Source organism: Fusarium subglutinans (assembly GCF_013396075.1).
Source record: "Fusarium subglutinans strain NRRL 66333 chromosome Unknown NRRL66333_c0000020, whole genome shotgun sequence".
In the NCBI taxonomy this organism is placed as follows: domain Eukaryota; kingdom Fungi; phylum Ascomycota; class Sordariomycetes; order Hypocreales; family Nectriaceae; genus Fusarium; species Fusarium subglutinans.
Genome location: NW_023502083.1, coordinates 102685 through 125761, shown reverse-complemented (window position 1 = coordinate 125761; position 23077 = coordinate 102685). Strand labels below are relative to the sequence as shown.

The 23077-nt window shown below is 50.8% G+C and overlaps 6 protein-coding genes across 6 annotated transcripts; 2 read left to right on the top strand and 4 right to left on the bottom strand.

The window, feature by feature from the left end:
- Positions 1-244: 244 nt before the first annotated feature.
- FSUBG_2385 (sensory transduction histidine kinase) lies at positions 245-4363 on the bottom strand (the record flags this gene model as incomplete). Its single annotated transcript, XM_036680151.1, has 1 exon — positions 245-4363. One exon carries the CDS (start codon positions 4361-4363, stop codon positions 245-247), a length of 4119 nt encoding a protein of 1372 aa, XP_036542062.1.
- A 2658-nt stretch (positions 4364-7021) lies between these two features.
- On the top strand, positions 7022-8185 carry FSUBG_2384 (gtpase-activator for ras gtpase; the record flags this gene model as incomplete). Its single annotated transcript, XM_036680150.1, has 4 exons — positions 7022-7116; positions 7321-7415; positions 7473-7595; positions 7752-8185. The coding sequence occupies 4 exons, from the start codon at positions 7022-7024 to the stop codon at positions 8183-8185; spliced, it is 747 nt and encodes a 248-aa protein (XP_036542061.1).
- A 444-nt stretch (positions 8186-8629) lies between these two features.
- Positions 8630-9388, bottom strand: FSUBG_2383 (integral membrane protein Mpv17 PMP22 family; the record flags this gene model as incomplete). Its single annotated transcript, XM_036680149.1, has 3 exons — positions 8630-9098; positions 9145-9224; positions 9290-9388. 3 exons carry the CDS (start codon positions 9386-9388, stop codon positions 8630-8632), a joined length of 648 nt encoding a protein of 215 aa, XP_036542060.1.
- Positions 9389-10008: 620 nt separating this feature from the next.
- Positions 10009-11163, bottom strand: FSUBG_2382 (Slh1p interacting factor; the record flags this gene model as incomplete). The annotated part of the gene is made up of 4 exons (XM_036680148.1): positions 10009-10170; positions 10228-10553; positions 10617-10818; positions 10879-11163. 4 exons carry the CDS (start codon positions 11161-11163, stop codon positions 10009-10011), a joined length of 975 nt encoding a protein of 324 aa, XP_036542059.1.
- A 707-nt stretch (positions 11164-11870) lies between these two features.
- Positions 11871-14043, top strand: FSUBG_2381 (fused signal recognition particle receptor; the record flags this gene model as incomplete). The annotated part of the gene is made up of 4 exons (XM_036680147.1): positions 11871-12104; positions 12180-13161; positions 13217-13743; positions 13798-14043. 4 exons carry the CDS (start codon positions 11871-11873, stop codon positions 14041-14043), a joined length of 1989 nt encoding a protein of 662 aa, XP_036542058.1.
- A 680-nt stretch (positions 14044-14723) lies between these two features.
- On the bottom strand, positions 14724-22993 carry FSUBG_2380 (myosin heavy chain; the record flags this gene model as incomplete). The annotated part of the gene is made up of 2 exons (XM_036680146.1): positions 14724-21797; positions 22898-22993. 2 exons carry the CDS (start codon positions 22991-22993, stop codon positions 14724-14726), a joined length of 7170 nt encoding a protein of 2389 aa, XP_036542057.1.
- Between the last annotated feature and the right edge of the window lie 84 nt (positions 22994-23077).

Here is a 23077-nt window from a genome sequence, read left to right as displayed (position 1 = left end):
TTATGCCTATGCAGTTATGTACCAGAACTCCTTCTTATGCCATCTTTTTATTTAGCCACCATGTTTCGGTTGGTAATCTCACCAGTCTCAGCCTGTTCCAGACAGCTTGAGTGAGATCAACTACATGATGCTCCCGTCTCTATTCCACACGTAGTCCCTGACCTTGGTCAACGCCAGCATTCGTGAATCGAAATGTAATTCCACCTGGGCTGTAGCTGTTTTCCAGCCCTCTAAACAATGCCAATCATCTTACTGGGGAATTCGGGCTGAGTCCTCCCATCCGTCGTACCACCACTTGCATCTTCTCAATGAGCTCCGGTATCCTGTATGGTTTTACCATAACGTCGTCACACCCAGCCTGCTTAGCTTCCATGACCTGTTCCGGTCGTGCGTTGGCCGTAACCGCAATGATAGGAATGCGGCCGCCAGACGCACAGAAGATTTCCCCTTCCGCTTCTAGTTCGCGAATGATTCGCGTGCACGTCAACCCATCCTGAATCGGCATCTCGATATCCATAAGAACGAGATTGATAGCTATAGGTAGTGGGTTCACGTTACTCCTCCCAGAGTGGCTACTGCCTACCTTGAGGCCAAGTCCCGGAGTACCACCTTGCCGGCGTTTCAGCTTGTCGAGGGCTTCAATTCCATGATTAGCGACATCTACCAGGAAGCCTCGGTCCGTCAAACCGCGCCTTGTGATTTGCTGGTTGATCAGGTTGTCCTCGACGACAAGAATCCCATCAAGCCGAACATTTCCTCTAGGATTTTGATGCTTCTGCAAGCGAATATCTCGACAGGGTCGTTTGCCATCAGCTTCTGCACCGTCAGCACCAGTAATCAACCTGGCTGCAGCCGCAGCAGCGAGCGCTTCATTCCGTGAGGCTTCACTTGGCACAAAAGCCTCGATGTAGAATGCGAACGTTGATCCCACGCCAGGTTGACTGGAGACACCAATCGCACCGTTCTGGAGTTCTGTCAAGCGTCTGGAAATGAACAACCCAAGTCCTGATCCTCCGTATTTGGTATGTGTCTTAGCGCTCGCTTGAACGAATTTATTGAAGAGGCTGCCCATCTCTTCCACCGTCAAACCCTGGCCCGTATCCTTTACTTCGAACAAGAGATACACAGAGCGACTACGTCCCTTAAACGCGGGTTGGTCATATTCCTCTGAAACATCGCAGAATCGAGGAATAAACTGAACCATCGTCATAGCCTCTCCTGGTGGTTCCAGAGACCCTTTCACCCCGACAGTAACATGCCGGGTGGTGCCAGACTTGGTAAACTTCAGCGCGTTCGTGAGGAGGTTGATCAAGACTTGCTGAACTCTGCTTGGATCCAAGTCCAGATAGTCATATGCGAGATCCTTGTACGACTTGTCGACATAAGAGGTCAGCTCAATGTCAACACGGCGAGCCTCCACTTCAAACATCTTGAGGGCGCCTTTTACAATCTGGATCGGATCTACCGTGCAGGGCGTTACGGCTAATAACTTGGAGTCGAGTTTAGACATTGTGAGAATGTCATCAACAATGCGTTTCTGGTGTTGAGCGCACGTCACAATGGTCTCGGCATTTTCGATGCTGTCCTCCAGAAGCTTCTTCTCCTCAGCTGATCTTTCGACAACACTTCTCTCATCGTCTTGAGAGCCGTTTCGTGTTGGTGTAAGAGGTGCAGAGTCATCGCCGATATCTTGCACTCTCGCAAGAGAGGCAATGATTGCGTCGGTACAGTGAAGGATAGCGCTTAAGGGATTCCGCATCTCGTGTGAGGTCATATCGATAAAGTTTTCCTGCTGACGCTTCGACTCGATCGCCTCTTCCTTGCGAAGCTTCTCTTGCTCCAATTGCCATTTCTGTATCGAAACGTCGCTCAGGCAGCCGGTAAAGGATTGAATCACGCCGTCAGAGCTTCTGACTGGCATGAACGTAGCAAGCACCCATCGCGGGGCCACAGCTGAATTCCCGTTGCTGTCCTCTGTCACCAAGCCGTTGCGGAGTCGAAACTCGGCCGTTTCAGTTCGTCCTGATACCACTAGCTTATCGAGGCTTTCCTGTAGGATATGCAAATCTTCCTTCACAACACATTCTGGCCAGGGCCTCACATCGGTCTTTGTGAGATCGACCTTTTCCAAGTCTGTCAGTTCCCAGAAAAGATTGTTCGCGCTCAGCAATCTTCCATCCATGCTGACATCGTACATTCCAACTGTGGCAAACTCGGCGAGGCGCTTTAGATTCTCTGCTTCTTGTGCCCTGCGAACCGCCTCCTCGGCCGTGTCTTTTTGTACCGTTACGTCAGTCAAGCAAGTGAGGATTCGGATGACAGTGCCATCTGGAGCTCTCTCGGCCTTTGTAGAAGCCAGGATATGACGCAAGACTCTTTCGTCGTTTGAAGATAAAGGACCTGTAGAAGACTTGAAGCTTTTCGGACCCGCTGTGTTCTCGTTTCGGGTGATGCGGTATTCGAAAGTAACAGTGTCGACTTTCTGGACGTCTTTGTATGCTTGTATAACTTTTTTTTTATCTTCCTCGAGCACCGACTCGAGAAATGTGCTTTGCACGATCGGTCCTCTTGGACATCCGGTAATACGATGCCAGGCATCATTGGCAAAGGTGATATTACCCTCGACATCCACAAAGCACATACCCACGGGGATAAATTCTGCAACCGCGGTAAACGTTTGCATAGATCTCTCTGTCTGTTCGGTTTGGTACTCTAGTCGCTGTGTAAGCATAGCATTGTCGTAAGCAGCCTGCTCGGTGATGTTGCGCCGCCGCCGTGCCTCCTCTTCCAAGAGAACTGTGGAGGCAAGAGAGCTTGTAAGCTTCTGGTTCAGCAAGGATATGAACTGCCGATAATCGTTATCGTATGGGCGTCGAGGATTCAAGCCTAAGAACAGAATACCCATGGCGTTTTCCTCTTTGGTTGGACGAATAGGCAACACGATGGCAGCCTGGCAAGGGTCACCAAAGCCGCGCCATGCTAAGCCGTGTAACAGGCTTTTTGGCAATGTGTCGTCCTTTGTCTGCAAAAGAATTGGTTGGCGGTGATCCAATGACTTCCTCATGACAGAAGCCAACCCCTCATCTGTTTCCCTGAGACTGAGGGTCTGAGGAGCAATCGCATGTCCCTCTGGCACGCCCAGCGAGCCCTCAAGATGACAAATCTTGGGGCAATCATATTTTGAAAGGGTAGTGTCGGATTCGTCGTCTGCTACGGAGTACAGAAAAGCCAATGGGACATCGTAGGTAGGGCTCCAGCGTTCCAATTCCTCAATCGTCCTGGACCAGTACGACTTGGCATCCTTCGTAGAGACAAGGGCCTCACCGAGATCAATAAGCATTTTCATCCTTCGCTCCCAAAGTCGTCTTGAGGTCATTTCAAGTAGCGAATGCTGGATTCCGAGGCATTTCTTGTCGTAGACAATGGGGACCATAGAAGATTTGACATATGTCTCTTCATGCGAGCCGTCTGCCAAGGGGATGAAAAATTTGGACTCATCCTCAGCATTCGAATAGTTATTCGATGGCGAAGCCGTCATTTCATCGAGCCTAGTTTTGAGGTGAGGCCAAGCTTCAGGTGCTGGTCGTCCTAAAAGTCCAGGATGTCTAGCGCCGCAGTATTTTGAAAAGGCTTCATTGTAGATCGTGACATACTCGGGGCCCCAATAGAGCGCCACTGGTCGCGAATCTGAGACGAGTTGATTGAATGTATGCTGAAGTTGGGCGGGCCAATCTGACATGGGTCCTAGAGACGTCGACTCCCAATCCACATTCTGAACCACGTCAAGAAATGGCTCTGCTTCGGAGTCGGAGACTGGGATCATGAGCCCTGGGTTTGATTCATCGCGATAATGCAGTGGAGTTTTGCTCTCCGACTTTTTTCGGGACGGTAAACGCGCATTGTCCAGTGGCGATTTTTGGGGATATCTTCTAGTTGTCTCACCCTCCTTTCCCTCTATTCGAACTTTGCGCGGGGGCTCTGAGGAAGGAGGCGTTTCATTTCCACTCATCACCACCCATTGACCCAGAACTATGCTTCGTGTCCAGTAAACACCAAGATATGGAAGCGAGTGTTGCGTATTTGTGGGTGCAGGACCTGTGGCATCAGTGTGAGACGTTGGCGCAGATGGCGGGCTGGTGACCCAATTCCAGAACGGCGAGTGGGAAACATCTTGAGGGATAGAGGCAATGGAGTGGTCGAGGGTATAAGAGTTCTGTAAGGCAGGGTTTCGATACAGGATGTCGGCTGAATAATGGGATATCCTGGAGGATGTTTGCTCGGGCAATGCAACGACGAATGTTGGTCGAGGGTCAGAAGCGACGAGGTCGATAAGACCGAGGTGTTGGAGAGCTGGAGGCGGCATTGAGCAGTGTGATCATGTCAAAGCCCAAACTATGAGACTATGAGGGCTGGCAGAAATCGATACGGCTCAGCAACTACTGGGGGAGCGGACGACAGCCGCCCTAAAATTGAGAGAGAGGTGAGATATTGGCCGTATTTTGTGTCGTCATTGCAGTCGCAAATTGGAGGCACCTCGAGGTAGGATCTTATTAGTGATGATCGAGGTCGTCAAAGTCGCACGCGATCAGTGACGTGTAATTGGAAGCGAAAAGAAAGCCCCGGGTCTGTTCAGCCCAAAGAAGAACATGAAGCCATCGTCTTGTCGTGGTCAGGAAGAAATTGAATGGGTATGGGCGTGTTATGTTGGCCTTGGTTGGTACGGGACGGGAAGTTCTGAATCGCCAGCGCCAGGCAGGTGCTAGGATTGGGGATCTACTGTAAGCCAGCAATGTGCCCTGGTGGGGTATCTTATGCCTTGCGCCCTGCTGTAGAAGAAGCCTGAGTGGATGCGCCAATTTGTTAGCGGGTGATGAATGATGAATGACAAAACTTAGTGGCTTTTTCCACCAAAAGAGGAACGGTCATTTTAGTGGCTGTCTCCACTACAGTACCTGCTTCTTGGTTCTTGGCTGGCGGCGAATTCCTGGATTCCAGGTTCTAAATCAAGCTTCGATTTCTTCTTACTCATATGACACTGAATAAGAGCCGCTCCATGCGATACTCCCCATAGTGAAACTCGAGGTCATTCAAACACATCAGTCTGTCTCTCCAAATGGATCAGCAAGACCTCACCGTAGTTTTTCGGACTCGCCTGAAATAAACCCCTTACAGACCACACACGCTAACACACGCCATGCAATATACTGGAGATCAAGTAGAGATGGGGGCTGGGGGTTGAGAGGCTAAGCAATAATTGCTCCGGTGGCCGCCTATGAAAACCAGCATCATTGAAAGAGGCGCCGTGGGCAAAAACAGAAGGAGAAAGAGACGCCATCCCTGAAATGGAACATGTTATCTGGAATACGTTGTTCAATGTTGGGATGGCAATGTCTGGGAGATGGTGTCGAAAGTGGCCGAGAATGAAAGTTGCCGGTGCCATGACTCGAGATGTTTCAACTGAGCGAGTTTTCTAAGAGAAGTTCGATGCGACAAAAACCCCATGGAGAGGGATCCTGGACCACAGCTGTTACAAGGATTCAACCAAGCACAACAATCACATGCTGAGTGCGATGAATCAAAACGCTCGCAACTTGAACTTCGCCGCTGCAACAAAGACGATGTTGATTATCGAATACTCATCAGAAGAAGAAGCATAATTGCAATCGCAAGATGAACAAAGCCAACTCGAGCATAACGATAGCCTGAAAGCATGCAGCTGCACCTCGCTAACTGCGATATCTGATTCGCTGCATCGACACTAGGTATGTGGTTTCTGATGCAAAACGGAACTATGTGCGTGTAGCGCAACACCACGGCACGCAGCTTACGGAGGCAAAAACTACGACTGTCACTCAGCCCGTCCTTCAGCGCTAAGAGCATTGCAGCCATGAGCTGCCCGTGTTGGAAGCCATCTCCGTGTCGGCGAATTTGAGATCGGGGACTATTATCTCAGAGGCACGTTGTGATATGCGCAGCCGACGCCTTGGCATGACTGCACCCACCGATCTCGGAATTTGTCTCACATGGCGTGGGCATCGAATCGATCGATCAATGATGATGGATGGTGAGTAAGTTTACTAGCTTTTCGGGTGACAACTGTCATCCTCGTGCACATTGCTTATCCTACCTGTTTGAGTTTGGCTCGCACTCGGGTGCTTGCGCATCTCCCGAACTCACCAAGCTCTCGGTACCGTGCTAGTCAACAAGCTTCAACCAAGTTGGGCTTGGCCGCTGCTAAGAAATGCTGGTATCCAATCTCAAGTAGGTAGGTAGGGGAACTCCGCGATGGCCTAGCCCCACCACAGACGCAAAGGTTCCATGGATGAATTCTATGTATTCTAGTTGTTGAGTTGCTGGAGGAATTCGCAGCAGAGACACTTATAGCCTAGGGCAGAGAAGTGAACTCCGTACGAGGAGCAATCTCTTCCAATCCTTGGCAAGTCAGCGGACTAGCATAGCATTGGACAAGGTAACATCTTGAACAATCTAGGTAGGGGCTTGATCTGCCAAAATGCTTGGCCAGATCTTGGTAGCCCTTATCAGATCTGGCCTTCCAGTTTGATGGTTGGTGAATGCCTACCTGCCTTGGCAACTATCTCCCAATCGATAGGCGCCTTGCCTAAGGTACCTAAACTCCACGATGGCTTCTGCGTGGCGCGTTTAGAGCAAGCACAGTACCTACCCAAGCTGAGTAAGGTATCAAGAGGTGCCTGGCCCGACAACCTGGCTCCTGGGCCTTTATTAATTGTCCGATGGGCGTCACTGGTTCCTGCTTGCCACTACAGATGGATCCTTCCAAGCCTGAGGTGCATCTGCTGAACCTACAGAATATCCCTGTTGCCTTAGGCCCTCACTGTAGGGACTCTATTTGGGCCTATTGGCATAGTGGTTTTTGTATGACTACATCCAACTGCGATCCTTTTCAACTTTACGAAATATCTCACAGTCTTTCGATCTGAAGACAAGCACTAATTCACGGGAAATCATTCCAATCATCGTCTTTCACTTTCATTATATCACAATGTGCAAGTGCTTCTCCATCACCACCAACACTCACGGTGTCCTTGAGCGCCATCAGTTGTCTCACAATAGCCTTTTCACTGGGCGACAGGCATAGTACTTCTGCCCAGTCCACGAATGTCATCATGCCATATGGACAACTCGACCTGTGATTCAGCCTTTCTGCGGAGATTGTGCCGCCGTTTTCTTCCACGGGCATTCTTATGCCTTTTGGATCCACCCACAAGACCTCAAGGCTTCCGCGATCGAACTCCCCTCAATAGCACATGGGAGCATGGTATCACCTACAAATACGAATAGCGATACTCTCGGTCGGGCTGTCGATATACAGAACTCTAATACCTTTCTGGACATACCCGACCATCATGCACTACCTTACACCGATGTTACATATCGTGGGTTGTCAAGTATTTTGATCGAACATCCTCGCATACCGACTATGTATCTTTTAGAGTTCATGACATTCGATGGCCTTCATGCTTACCAGCCTTGCTGCGAGAACATCGATCACCTTAACATCCTCAGATCATTGCGCGCTATTGAACCCGATGGCGATCCAGTTTTCGAGGCAGCTCGTGAATGGTCATGCATTATCCAAGCCCAAGACTTACCCAAGGATATCAGATAGGTACTGGCACTCATCTACAACTTTTCCTGCGCAATGTTGCAGCCCGGGCAAACCGAAGATTGCCTCTAGAAGATGCGGTCCTGGCTTATGCATTGTTATCAAGTTGCCGACAATCTCTTCACAAAGTTCAATGTCTTTGCCACAGCACCAGAACCAGATTGGTTCATGAGACCTCGTGCGTGCCCCAGGTCACCCCCGAGACCAGCCAAGCAGGTTGAAAGCTCGGCAGAACACCCGCCTTCGCCCATGTCCGACCTCGCAATGAACTCGGAAGTAGACGATATAAACCGTCTGGCCGCACCAATGCCCTCGAGTGTACTTGAGCAGTTCAACCGACCATTTGAAGCAATTGGCTTCAATGCCCATGGTCAACCAGCCACATTTGACCCAACGCCAGGTGCCCGATCATACTTTCCCCCGAGACGTTTTGGTAGTGCAAGCGCCAGTGTTGTTTCGAGGCCATGGTTTCGCTACGATCATAACTGTTGGGGGGGCATCACCGCTCGGTGTTACAGACACAACCTCTCCTCGGCATAATCCTCTACCTCAGCAATCTGTGCCTCTGGAGGACTTTAATGGAGAAGATCTGTTTGAAAATGCCAGCGACATCTCCTGCTCGGTTTACGAATCGCTGTTTGATTGGGAAGTCGAGAGTGTGTCATCAGAAGCACACTCTGACACTTTAGAATCAGCATAGCTTCGGGAAGTTCTGTCAGTGAGTAGTTTGAGGTATTTGAAGGCTTGAGGTTGGGAATTTGATATGCAAGCGTAAGAAATGAAGAGCGAACAAATATACAACAAGTTTGATTCAGGTTTCACGGTCACGTATATGCTCATGTTCTGCTGCCTCCGTTTAAATCAAAACTACCGACCAGGGAGTTCTCGGTATCCCGTGTATACTCGACTGAGTTGCTGTCTATCTGCCCGTACGCTTCGGCTTAGCCAGAGTCGATCGCTAAAGCCTACGTACATCGCTCCGGTTTACTGGGCAGCAACTAGACTCATATAAACTCCCCACACAACACCAGCCAAAGCACCTACGAGGTTGCGTCCCTCAACGGTTTTGACCGCTGCAAAGTTGACAATGCTGACAGCAGGCCAAAGTTTCCATCCAGCAAATATAAGGGGAGCAAAATCGACCTTGGAAGCCTCCCAAACGGCTGTCCAGTTGACACGTCCAAAGTCCAGAGTGCCTGGCGAAGTCCAGTACGTGATGGCCTTGGTGAGACTGGTGATGACGGGGGCGGGCTGTATAGCTGAACGTAGGGCATGGGTGTACATGCTAAAGAGCAGGGTGTTCACAGCAGCACCAACAGTCTGGTCGAGAAAGAACTTGATAAGTGTGTTCCGTACAGAAAGCTTGGGTTGAGTCTTTTTAGCATCCTTGGAGTCCTTAGCTTGAGGAACATCATCAGGATGAGCGGGAAATGTTGATTCAAGAAAGTCTTGCCTGGGACGCGTCAGTCTGAAGGTTCCAAAGGGAAGAAGAAGCATACCAGTAGAAGTTGGGTGGTGTACAGATAACGTTGAAGAGGAGGAACTGGAACACAGGAATCCAGTCTATCACGATATCGTTCTAAGATGAGAATAGTCAGTACCAGCATTCAAGCATCTGAAAGTGTATTCAATTACCAGATTTACCCCAGCTCTGTAGGCCGAAATGCCTTGAGCCAAGATATTGGCGATGCCACCCAAGGCGGCACTCTGAATAGTGGCCATGACGACGGGAGGGTAGTCCATTTTTGTTATTATTACTCAAAAACTCAAGGGTTCGTGTGAATGGAAGAGAAGACAATGTTGAAGAGGTGATAAGAATAGAGACGTGTTAAGTTGAGACAGTGAGATCGGCGCTAAGATAGGCGAGCCAAGATTTCCGAGGACACTCTACCCAGTGTACTGAGAGTGCTGGGCTGTAGGGTTAACAAAAGCAGCTCGTGAGAACAGTTGTGTTTTTTAAACGAAACCAGAGATACAGGGACACGAATGAATCATTAATTAAAGACATGGGTGGAGAGGGATGTAGTTTGATGCAAGCCACGCCTAATTGGTTAACACCAACTACACTCTACTACCTAGACACGTATGTGCTGCAGGTGAGTAGTCATGAAATGGCTTTGGGCAAATATCGTTGAAATCTGTAGCTCATGGTTGAATAAATTAAAATCATTGACGTTTTTTATGCTTCGTCGTTCAGATCAAGCTGCTATCATACATCCCCAGTCATCCCTCATTACCTTCTCCGCCCCATTGTTTGTTGACCAATATTAATGTTTATGTCTCTCAGATGTCTCTAAGCCCCCTTTGAGAGCAATGCAGATATACTGGACATAACAAGTGATTCACTCGTGAGCTATCACTCACTATGCCCTGGTGAGAAGCCACATGAAGAAGAGCTGCACAAAGTAGGAGTAGAGGAAAAGAAACTTTGTGCGTTGGCTGCGCTTCGCCCGTGAGTCCGTCTGCATTGGCCCGCTGGAGCCGGCAGATGTTTCGGGCAGGAGGACGTACTTGAGTGATCGCATCTAAGCAGATAGTTAGCAGGTGTATGTTTTCATTTGCCAACTATTCATGCAACTTACCAAGAAGAGCGAGTTTGCAAGGTAAGTGTAGACAAAGACCAACCAGCCAACCCAGCCACCGGTACCCTTGCCGCCATTAAGGATCTCGGCAACGACGATAGTGGTAATAATCCCGACAAACTTGTACCCCGAATAGGCAATCAAGTCAAGGAGTTGGGATTGGCTAGAGATGCTCAGGAGGTAGCATCCCAGCTTCAGGAAGAAGATCTCAACGATGACAACAATTAGACTAACTGTAGCTGTCTTTCCAAGAAGTTCTGGTTGGAATTGGTTGTTAAGACCAGCGATCAACGTCGAGAGCAGAATGTATGTCACAAGTGCCATAACTGTACTACAATTAGCCAACTAGTCCAGCTGTGACGGTCTCCAACCTTGGCAGCGTTACGCACCTGGAATATACATATCGGGACTGTTGATGTCTTCTCGTGGGGGTAGATACCAGCCCTCTTGTCCATTCTGCCCAACAGCCTGCTTGCGAGACCAAGGCTTGTGTCTCCAGGGGAAAAGGACGAGGAAGAGTTTATTGACGACGTATGAGTTGGAGACATTGAAGTAATGCTTGAGGGCAGAGACGTTGACGTATCGGCCAAACTATCACGGCAGTTAGTACGAGGTGCCACAAAGGACCACCGTGTTGCTGGTAGGACTCACGTTCTGCTCCATATACTCCTGTCCATGCTTAAAGGCCGTCTGTCCAAACTGCGCCGCCACCTGCGCTGTAGGGTCGTTCATGAAGTTGCCATACTGGCCAAAGACGTTGCCGCTGGTGCCTCCCTGCTGCTGATATGGATTTCCTCCCGCGTTGGCAGCGTAGCCTTGCTGTGATTGCGCGGAGCCTGGAGGAGGAGGCGGCGATCTTAATTGAGGGACGGTCGACACATGCTGAGGAACTGGATGGTGAAGGGGAGGCGACTGCGCGTATGTCGCTCGCTGCATGACGGAGGAGAGTGCGTGTTCTTTATGCGCTGGGTATTCTTCTGCTTTTCTCCGCCGTTTCGAGGTCTCGAGCTGGGTTCAGGTGAGTGGGTGATGGCTGATGACGAGGTTAAACGTAAAGCTGGTGTTTGTTCAGTTCCTGGTAGGTCAAGTTCAGGAAATGTGTCGATTTCCTCTGATTGGGCGCTAGCATCATGGAGAGCTCCAGCCTGGCAACCTCCACTGCCACAGTTAGTTAGGGAGCTCAACGTCAGCCCCTGTTTCTTTAAGTTAGAAGGAACACGTGATTGTTTCGATATCGTATTCAACAGAGAGGCAGAGACGCCTGAGTTTCTTCAGACGATATTTATCATTAGGCAGTGAAACTAAAATATTCTCAGTTGACCTGATTCATATTGTCATGTTCACCTCCGTACTCTCAATGATTGAAATACGACTGCTCCTAGGGTTGGATCTCCCTCCAAGGATGGCCTAGGCCCAAACGGCGTGTCCGGGTCGAGTCCCTGTCCTTTCTTTTTGATGTGCAGCGGTTTTATCTTATCTCTAACTAGACTTGCCCATTAGTTCCATAGGCTGCTTTGTGCTCTACAGTAGCCACATCTACCAACGAATATTCGCCTCCACGTTGGCTTGCACCTTAACTAATTCTCCCACCAGCATCATCATTCAATTCCTCTTGTCTAACACTCAAGAGAGATACTCGCAAAATGTTAGATTCCTTCGAAATATTAACCACCTCGGGCGTGGTCGTCTGGTCTCGCACTTACACTCCCATAAACCCCTCCATCATCAACAACTTCATCGCAGACACTTTTATCGAGGAGAAGAGTGGCGCTATTGCTCTCAGCGACTCAAGGTCCGCGGCTGCCAACATTCCCTACAAGAGCGATCAGCATACTCTCAAATGGACTCTGGTTAAGGAATTGGGCGTGATCTTCGTCGTGAGTCCTGGGTCTTACTTGTCATGATGGCTTCTCCCCTGTTCCTTAGCGCTGACGTCTCCACTCCCTCTCTAGGCCGTCTACAGATCCCTCCTCCACCTCTCATGGGTCGACAAGCTCGTTGACAATATCAAGACTATCTTCGTCAACCTCTATGGTGAACAATTGACCAAGCCGCATACTACCCTCGTTGAATGCCACGCCTTCGATGAATACTTCGACGTACAACTCGAGGAGCTCGACCAAACTAGTACTAAGGTTCCCTCCACCACTATCACGGCTGGCGCAGTCCCGTTAGAAGAAGAAATCATCTCGGGGAACAATGGTGACAACCCTCCTGTTGCGCCAGGTCTAACATACCGAGGGCGCCACCTCAATGGGCCTCAGGATGCCCTTTCAGCCGACGAGTCAACCCCCGCTTTGACACCGAACGGATCACGACCCGGAACACCGAATAACCATCTCCTTGTCGCAAAGGGTGGTCCTATCGCAAAGATTTCTCGCCGAGCGCGCAAAGCGAAGAACCAGACTTCAGCTCCGGTGTCTTCCGGCGACGAAGCGCCGCGAAAGAAGAAGGCAGTCGCCAAGAAGGGGCGCAAATGGGACGCCGATGGCTTCGCCGACGAGGAAGACGATGTCCAGCTTGACTATTCCGCAAAGGCACATGCTACCAGTGACTCTGAGGTTGAGGCAATGGGGCGATCAACAGCAGTGGATGAGATTGATTGCAACACATGGGGCTCAACATCAAAGGGCAAGTTCGTACTCAAGGATCTTGGTGATGAGGTGCATGAGATCCTGGCTTCAGAAGCAGAGAAGGCAGCGGGAGCAAAGACACAAACCAGGTCTGGCCTCCTGGGGTCGGGCGTCAGCGCTATTAGCGGTCTCTTCCGCAACGTTGTTGGAGGCAAGACATTGACCAAAGAAGATCTCGACAAGGCTATGAAGGGTATGGAGGAGCACTTGCTTCAGAAGAACGTGGCACGAGAAGCTGCTGTCCGGCTATGCGAAGGTGTTGAGAAGGAATTGCTTGGTGTCAAAACCGGCAGTTTCGAGAGTACGTTCACTGACCGCTATCATGTCCTGTTGACTCCATCTGACCAGTTTCGCAGGTATTAATGCCAGAATTCAAGCCGCCATGGAGGCCTCGCTCACAAAGATGCTTACCCCAACATCATCCCTCGACCTTCTTCGCGAAATAGACGCCATCACAGCTCCCCCGGTGACATCTCTCCGCAAGGCTCGTCCATATGTTATGTCAATTGTGGGTGTCAACGGTGTAGGAAAGTCCACCAACCTCTCCAAAATTTGCTTCTTCCTCCTCCAGAATAAGTACAAGGTTCTGATCGCCGCTGGTGACACTTTCCGCTCCGGCGCTGTCGAGCAACTTGCTGTTCACGTCCGAAACCTCAAGGAGTTGACGGCTCGTGAAGGTGGTCGCGTTGAACTCTACCAGAAAGGCTATGGCAAGGATGCTGCTACGGTTGCAAAGGATGCCGTGACCCATGCTGCGCAAGAGGGCTACGACGTCGTTCTCATTGACACAGCTGGCAGAAGACATAACGATCAGCGCCTTATGTCTTCTCTCGAGAAATTTGCCAAGTTTGCTCAACCTGACAAGATCCTCATGGTTGGCGAGGTATGTCGTCCGTTCATTGAAACCCATTTCGGCATTGGCTAATCTCAATCTCAGGCTCTCGTAGGTACCGACTCAGTCGCTCAAGCACGCAACTTCAACGCTGCTTTTGGTGCTGTTCGCACACTTGATGGCTTTATCATCTCCAAGTGTGACACTGTTGGTGACATGGTCGGCACCCTGGTTAGTCTTGTTCACGCGACAAACGTCCCTGTACTTTTTGTTGGTGTTGGCCAGCACTATTCAGACCTGCGGAACTTCTCGGTAAAATGGGCGGTAGAGAAGCTTCTCAGTAACAACTAAAAAAAGAAAATAACAGTAGGCTTGGACATCGTTAGGGTGGTTTGTTGATTCTGATAGCTATATGTCACATAATGTTAACAAGAGAAGGATTCCCACTACTCAGCTATCTGGTTACTGTAGCCTGGTTCAAAACAAGTGTGCCGCCATCTTCATAACAGCAGTGCGTCAGTCCAATAAGTTCCAACTGTTTAACAATTCATTTGAGAGTAGATTATGATTATGTACAACGAGCAATCGTCTTCGATGCTGTACCGCGCCAAATTGACGTCCATTACACCGCTATGCAAACGACAGTGAGTAGAATAACTAAAATAACAAAACTTGTTGGTCCACTATCATTTTTCAGCCGTTGTTTTTTAGTCCTTTTTCTTGTATAGGTTTGGCCGCCTTCTTCATTAACTAGTCCTCCAAAACACGAGCTTCATCATGAAGTTGAACAATGCGAGACAAATGAAAGACTCCATGAAAATAAAGAACAAATAATCCCAATCTGTGTAGCATAAACATCAATCCAAAAGGGGGTATCTTTCTAGGTTCGCAGTCTTGGTGAAACTAGTGTAATAATGTGAACCGCATATGTATGCATCGGCCGTAGTTGATGATTTTGACAAAGGAAATAATTAATATAAATAATCATGACAGAGTATCCCCTGCTGAAGCCGATACGTCTTTGAATCCGTTCAGTCTTCAAAGAAATCGTTATCGTCAAAGTCTCCAGGTTGAGCATCCGAATCGTAGCCACTAGTTCGCATCATTGTGGGAGTCATGGGTTCATCTTCCGACTCCCTAGGCGGTGGCGTCGCAACAGTCGGCTCTGCTCGATGTGAGGTGTTTGAAGCCCCTCGTGCTCGTGCAGAACCATAGCTTTGTGATGGAAATCGGCGCCCGGTGCTGGCAAAAGCGGTAGGCTGAGGCCTATTGTCTTCTGGAGGCGTTTGACGAAGGCTAGAAGCGGGAGGTGTCATGAGGCCGCCCAGCGAGTTATTCTGGGATGTCGAGTTGCTACGCGATGGCGTGGCGTTTCGACGAGGAGCTGGCGAACTGAGGACGCCAGACAGGCTACTGAGGGATGGTTGACTGCGGTTCCCCTTTCGCCAGTTGCCCCAAGCAGCCGCGAGAGGGCCAATCGTTTGTGCCACACGCGGCGTAGCGTTCTGAATTGTCTGAGCAATGTTTGGTAGGTTGATGGCAGAACCACCGTTCATGGCTCTCTCTCGTTCCTGTTCCTCCATTTGGAGGTTAGCCTTGAGTCTAATCGCCGCATCCTTCACTGCGTCACGGTCGAAACGATCACTTTGCAGGGCGGCAATAATGTCCTGCAGGTTCTCATGTCTGACCGCGAGAAGCTCGCGCAACCAAGTAATTTCATCATCACGTTTGGTAATCTTTGAGGAGGCGTCAGGGTCCATCTTGGATAAAGAGTGTTCAAGCTCCTCAATGCGTTGCTCGCGGGCCTGGAGTTGCTCCTGGAGAACCATGATAGATTCGCGAAGAGCTTGGGGAGAGATTCTCTCAGGAGGTTCAAGATCCCGGGATGCCTGTCTAGGCTGTGCAACAGCGATATTGATATCAGCTCCGGCAGATTTGGCAGCTTGAGCCGCAGCAGCAGCCGCTTGTTTGGCAATCTCCAGCTTATCTTCAAGGTGCAAAATGCGATCCTGAAGATGCTCGGTCTTGGAGGTAGACAAGCTAAGTCGCTCGAGAAGATGCTGTTCGGCTTTATGAGCATCTTCCTGCGCGTTGTGGACTCGGCGCTCGTACCGCGTCTGGAGATCCTCAATTTCATTCTGGTGCTTTCGCGTAAGCTCTTCAATTTCAGCTGTCTTGCTGTTTTCAGCCTCTTCAAGAAGCATCTCATTCTGAGCCTTAGCTGTATCCACTTCGAGTCTGACGTTATCAAGCTCAGCGCGAAGCTTAGAATTATGCTCCTCGAGCTCCTCGCGGATGTAATTGACATGGTTATTAGCGGCGTCGATCTCGGTCTGCAACGCCATGCGGGTCCGCTTAACTTCACTCAAACCAGACTCGCGAGCTTCTTCAAACTCGCGCTGGTAACGCATGGCCTTCTGCTCGAGTTTGTGGTTCTCTGTCTTCAGTCCGCCAACAATGCCTTCAAGCCGAGCACACTCGTTAGTTGCACGCATACCAGCTCGCTCGTTGGATTGCAGACGCTCCATCTCAATCTCCAAGCGCTCTCGGGTCTTAGCCTCAGCCTGTAGACGAGCATCCAGGACCTCCTGTCTAGCAAGCATGGCCTGATCCTTCTTGATACGGCGGGCGTTCTCTTCTGCAATCTCGCGAGCGGCCCGTCCCATATCTTCTTGAAGAGAAACAAACTTGCCACGCCACATTTCCCGAACACGCTCGTTCTCCTCAAGTTGTGTCGTAAGAGTAGTCAAGGATTTCTGCATATGCTGGTTGTCTTCGAGAGCACGGATTAACTCGGCGCCCTTCTGTCGAGCAGACTCGTCATATCGCTCGGCCTCTGCACGCCAGTGGTGGTTGTCTTGTCGAACATCCTTGAGCTCAACTTCCATGCCCTTGCACTTGGCAACAGCCTCGTGCTGAGCCTGGGTGGCGTTATTCTGAGCAGCCTCCAAGAGGGCAATGCGCATAGCAGTCTTGCTATTTGCCTGCTCGAGTGAACGCAACTTGTGATCTCTTTGCTCGACCAGCTCGCGCAGACGGACCACCTCTTCGCCAGCAATCTCACGCTGAACACGGGCTTCAGTAAGTTTATCCTCAGCAGCACGGCGAGCAACAACTGATTCCTCGCTGAGTTCTTCAGCTCCCCTAAGTCTCTCCTCCAAGTCGGCTACGCGCTGATCAAAAACGCTGCGGTTTATGATCTCGACCTCAATACGGGTCTCGGCAGTTTGAAGCTTGCGCATGAGTTCAGACGCCAAGTCCTCAGCCGCCCGACGTTCAGAAACCTCATTCTCAACCTTGGTCTGCTCAAAATATAGACGCTGCTCAAGATCGGTGATCTTGTCCTGAAGCTCATTGAGTTTAGCGTTCTCTAACTCCTCAGACTTGGGGGCAGCAGGTATGCGTGCCTCGATGGCTTCTTGGATCATCTTCTTCAGACTATTTTCACGGTTTGCGTTGTTTGTGACCTCCTGCTTTAGTCCTTCGAGGGCCTCAAGGATAGCAGTGGTCGGTGCTTCGGAGCTGACTGGGGCAGAAAGGGGGCCAGGTGAGGCCTCAAGCTTGCTGCGTTGCTGAGCTTGAAGACCCTCCATAACAGCAATCCGAATCTGGTCCAGACGTCTGTCCCGTCGAGGACTCATCGAGCGACGAACAACGGGTTCTTCATCCTCGTCATCGGCGTCGCTCTGCTGGAGCTCAGCAGAGACGCTACGCATGTCGCGTCGGGAAGAAGGTGAACGTCGAGCTCGGGTCGCCAAAACTTGCTGGATGGAGAAAAGTGTCTTCTCCAAGGGTTCCAGGCGTGAGGCCAATAGATTTCCAACAACTTCATTGACACGTCCATCGAAGAACTGTGCTCGACTCTCCAGTTTGTCATGCTCGTCTTCAGTAAAGGCGGCCTCCCAGTCACTAGCGGGCAGGCTCTCGCCGTCAACAGCATCAGCACCATCGGCATTGATCAATGTTCCAGGAGGATCCAGGAATGGGTCCTCTAGCTCAGTGCTTGGTACCGGCTGAGCAGAAGCGTCGGAAATCGGGTGGTATTCCCGAGGCGTCAAGCTGGCTTCATCACGGTTGTACTGATCGGCAGCAGGCTCCAATTTGTAGGGAGAAGAGGTAGCCATAGACGCAAGAGTGCGAACTGGGCTAGATTGCTGCCATTGTGAATTTTCGACAGTCTTGTTGACACCCATCGTAGGATCATCAAAGAATTGATCCATAACAGCGTCAATCTCCTCAAATGTAGGCTCATTATTGCCACGAACAGCAGGATGCGTTACAGTAGCAGACAGCTCAGGTTTAGCTTCTTCCTCCACCGATTCAACGACATCGTCTTCGACTGGTGGAGGAGGAAGAGGCTTCTCGCCGAGAGTCGGGCTGCCAGCGAATCGGGATGCAGCGAGACCCTTAGCAGGCTTAGGAGGATCAGCAAACCGTGAAGCACCAAGCCCCTTAGAAACAGTTCTCGGTGGAGGCTGACTGGTGTTAAGACGAGAAGTACCAAGCCCAGAAGGAGCACGGGCTAGCATAGGGCTGGCCACGGGAGAGACGTCCGATTCTTCTTCATTTTCAGTCTGTGTGGTTTCTCCATAAGAATTCGCACCAGGCTGGAAGGGTTCGGCAGTGGCGGAGAGAGTCTTCTTGTGCTCGTGCTTGAAGTCATTTTCACCAAATGGTCGAGCATCGTTAAAGTTCTGAATATCCTGGTTGGAATCAAACTCGAATGGCTTCCAGTTATTATTCTCATTTGTGGACGTAACGGAAGGCGCCGCAGAGGGAGCGGCTGTAGTGGCCTTGGTGTCGATCTGGTCCGAGGTGACAATAGAAGACATTGACGTGTCAGCAGGGAGAACATGGTCATCTTGTGTGGCTTCCAGTGTTTCTTCGGCCGATCCATCGGTCTGGGTAGGTTGTTCAGCGAACAATGGCACATCATCACCGCCAGGCGCAGAGCTACGTGCTCGCTTAACTCTGTTCTCATCAGCCAGAGGTCGACCGTCAACATCAAACTGCTGCTCGGCTTCATCAGACTTAGCAGATGATTGACTGGACGGCCTCCTGATGGGAACAGCTTTCGACTTCTTGCTCGACTGCATGTCACTGGAAGAAAGGTCAATACTTCCAAAGATGCTGCCACGGCCCTGGCTGGTTGGACTTGTAAAGGCGTTAGAGTGAGGCGTAAATGTAGGCGCAGCAACGTTGAATTTAGGGCCTGATGTTGAAAAGCTAAACGAACTGTCGCCTGGGGAGAAAGCCGGCGCATTGACGTTGATTCTGGCTGGTGTAACATGTGTAGGCTGTTTCGCAGGAGGTGACGTAAACATGTTCGTATCAGAAAGGTGAGTGTTCGCCTGGAACACTGAGGGCTGGAATCCAGATGCCTCGAAACCGATACCCTGGAATTTGCCAGGTTCAAAGGTGCTCGCCGTGGGCTGGAAGGTGCTGGCAGTTGGTTGGAAGCTACTAGCACCAGGTCTGAAAGTACTCGCGCCAGGTTGAAAGCTAGACACACCGGGTTGGAAACTTCCTGTGCCTGGCTGGAATGTACTAGCCGCCGGCTCAAAGCTACTGGCACCAGGTTGGAAAGTATTGCTCTTGCTGCCAAAGTCAAACTGCCCAGGAGTGAAGGAACTCGTAGGGTTGAACTTGAACTCAGGTGCTTGCACATTAAGCTTGGACAGCGAGGGTTTGCTAGCATGGCTAGAGCGCCGATCCATCTTGTTCCCGCTATCAACTGAGCCAGCATCGTTCCATGGGTTGCTAGCGGTCGAGAAGTTCTTCTGGTGACCGAATCCAGGGAATTCAAATTCTTGGACAGGTGTGCCCAAATTACTGGGATTAGTCTCAATCTCATAAGCATCGTCAGGTTTGTGGGACTCTGGAATTTCATTCAGGCTGCTGAACTTGGTGAGATTGCTCTCATCAGCAGTAACACTGTTCTCGTTATGGTCACGGAAGTAACCCTGTGACAGAGAGTGGCCACGGCTATGAGGTCGAGGATGATGCAGAACCAGGGGTTTACACTGTTCACTGGCAAACCGCTCCTGGACAGTGAATTGACCAGATGCTTGATGACCATGAGCCGGGACAAACGGATCTGGGAGGGTAGCAGGTTGCTCATTTTGAGGTTGGGGGTTGTAATCCTCGTGCTCCAGTTCGTTGCGAAGCTGCTCTTCCAAGTGGTACTCCGCATCATCAATCTCAGCCTGGAGGGTATCCGTGTTCTGTTGCTGAGAAGGTTCGGGTGTCTTTGATGGGCTCTTGCTAGCAGGCTCTTCCTCGTCTTCGCGAACCTCTTCCAGGCGGGGTGAGTTTCGAGCAGGCTGCAAATATGAGAATTGCTGATGAGGTAGCATGGGATATTGTAGAGACTGGTGACGCTGGTGCAGGTTCATGGCAGCAGGGCTCTCTGCTCCGAAAGGGGATTGTGGAGTCATCATGCCCATGAGAGAAGGCGAATCATGGCGGTTAAGCCCTGGCCAACCCGATGGAGATTGTTGTTGGAAGCCAAATGGCGAGCTGTTGGCAGGGAACGAGATGGATTGCCGCGGGTTGAATTTACTGGGCATACCAGCGAAAGAAAGTGGTGAGGCACCATGAGAAAGACCCGGACTGTGCGTCGAGGGCCGTACGAAATGGCCTGGTTGGAATCCCGGCATACCATGGTTGCTTGAGGCTGATGATGTGGGTAGGGGAGGAGAAAATGGAAGAGGAGGATACTGAGCCGAGGGTTGACGGCTGAGATCGGTTGTTGCAGGAGAGATAGAAGGTTGCTCAGGCTCATCATCACCAAAAGATACACCAAGCGCTCGCAGCTTCGCTTCCTGAAGCTCATTCATATAGTCTTTCCAAGCATTCAAATCGGGAAGAGTAACTTTGAAGCTGCGCTCTTCCCTCTCTTTAACCACCTCATCAAAATCTGGCCAGGAATCTCGAGTTTGAGAATCCGCTGTGCCTTCAACCTGATGGCCTTCAACTTCCAAGTCAAAGCCTGAAATGTCATATCCGAGCTCTTCCCATGATGAAAACATCCTCTCTATCTCATCTTGGCGCAAAGGCATGGGCGCTTGGCCAGGTTGGCCTCGTTCAGTGTCTCGTGGTATGAGAACCATGATGTTCTTGCCTCTCCATGGAACCTTCTTTTTTAGTCGAGGTGTTGGTGCCGGTTCTTTAGGAAGAGGTTTTTGAGTGCCCTTCATCGGCGTTGCAGGCAGCGCTGGCTCCCCATTGACGGTAGCACTAGGGACACGCTTCTTTGGACTTTCTGCGACAGGTACATCCGGGGTGGAGGCGGCCTGAGACCTGTCGCTCGCCGCATCGTGCGTTACTGGCGCGGCTTCGGAGGTCGCCATACTGCTATTCTGTCCCGTTTTGGGACTGAGAGAATCTCCTGGTCGGAGAGTCTCGATGCTAGATCTGGCCCGTGGATGGTGTCCAGATCCTTCTCGAGACAGATCCCTTGTTCTCTGATTGGGTCGGGGAGTGCGCGCTTCGCCCTCTTCCAACCATCCAGGTTCAGAGCCGCTCACCGAAGAGTGCTCGCTCCCACTTCCGTCACTAAACCAGTGTCGACTCTCTTCGTTTGGGTCGTCAGTGGTGTGCGTACGTATCCAATCCTCAGTAAGACCACGAGTCTGCCGTCGAGCACGATTCGCGAGGACGGCGGCGGCAGCACTCAGCGAAGAGCCTGGCGGGTCGGACTGTGAACGTAGTAGATCAGGAATTGGGCGCAGGAAAGGGGTCTCGATGTCCAGGTGATGAATTGGAGAGTCGTCCGAGGCTTCACTTCCAGAGCTATGACGACGAAGGTTGCGATCTGACTGGGGATATGGAGAGCCCCAGCTGGCGGTACCAAACTGCGTTTCGTCGGGAGGTGGTGTCCTCAAAAATTGTAAAGCTCTTTCCGGTAGTCGAGGAGCTTGAAGCGGAGGAAGAACTGGCGAAGACTCGATCTCCTCTTCGCCGTCAACAGTTGACGTATTCGAAAGTGTAGGAGAAGCCGGTGAGGCAGGGCGGGATCGAGAGTATGAGGCTCCGTGACCGTCCTGTGCGGATGCACCAGGAGGAGCAGCCGACAACGTTGTAGAAGACGTCTTTACAGTGGCCTGTTTGTTTGGTGGCGGACCCGGTCAGCAACTGTGAGTTATGCAGTGGCGTCTGGAGATGAATGTGTGCTCTGCCAGCTCATACATGTCCAAGACCAAAATAAGGAAAATGTGTCGGTTTACTCACCCAGGGAGATCAGTGCAGACTAAGAATATGTCTGCAGCTGAGTCTCAAATAGAGCCAGTCCTTTCTCTCAGGGTCGGTCGCTCAATTGAAAAGCCGATCTCGAAGGCCTGAGGGAGGGGACACAGGTTTGCGAAACCGTAATCGTGGCCGGTATTTCCTAACGGTCGAGAAATACTTGAATACTACGCGACGCGTTGTCCAACTTTAAGGGGGCGGACGGAATGACGGTTTGCCTCGAGAGCTATTTAGGTGGGAAATTTCCGGGGTGTGGAAACTGACTTCCAGGGGTGCCGCGCGAAATACAGTAATAGAAAAAAAAAAGTGTCTATCGAGAACCTAACAAAAGAGCTTCATGAGAGAGAAAAAAGAGTGGCCAGAAGACGCAAAGATGAGAAAAGGATGATGCCGGCCGGGCACATCGGGGTTTTGGGAATGTTGTCAGTTGCGAAGTTGGGCGGACAGCATTAACGGGAAGAAGTAGGAAAAGGACAAGATGGGAGGAGTTGCGTGGGAGAGACACGGTTGAGCAAATTGAAGATGTCTCTCATTCGAGGGGCGCGATATGAGATTAGATGAGCCCTCGAGAGCTTTGTTCGATAATGAGTGGACAAGGCAGCTCAAAACTTCATGCTAACTTGGACTAGGTAGAGTCAAGAGAGGGTCGAGTACCATGTGTCTGTGCCTGCACATGCAGCTGCCTCTGGTGTCGGTGGTCGTTTTCTCGCACCTGCGCTGGTCGGCGGCCACTTCCAAGTTTGGGCGTGTGTGCTGGCCCAGCTTTTCCTTCTTCGTGACGCTGTAGAGCACGAGGATTGACAGCAAATCATCCAATTCAGACACTGAACAGTTGGCCACTGAAGAATCGCTGTACATAGCCTAGGTAGCTAGCCTCGTCCGCACTCCACAGCGAACATCTTCAAGGGGGAGCTATTCTGTAATGAGACCCGCTCTCGTCGGTACCCGCACTGGTCACGACGTAATTTCGCCAAGGGCCTCTGGCATCTTGGAAGAAGTTCGAAGCGAAGAACTCGACAGACGATAGGTTGGTAGGGGATACCTTTGTCTGCATTGCGAATTGCGCTTTGATGATGTATCATTCATCATTTCCATATGTCGTAACTAGCAGTTTCAACACACGACTCGTCTTCAGCAT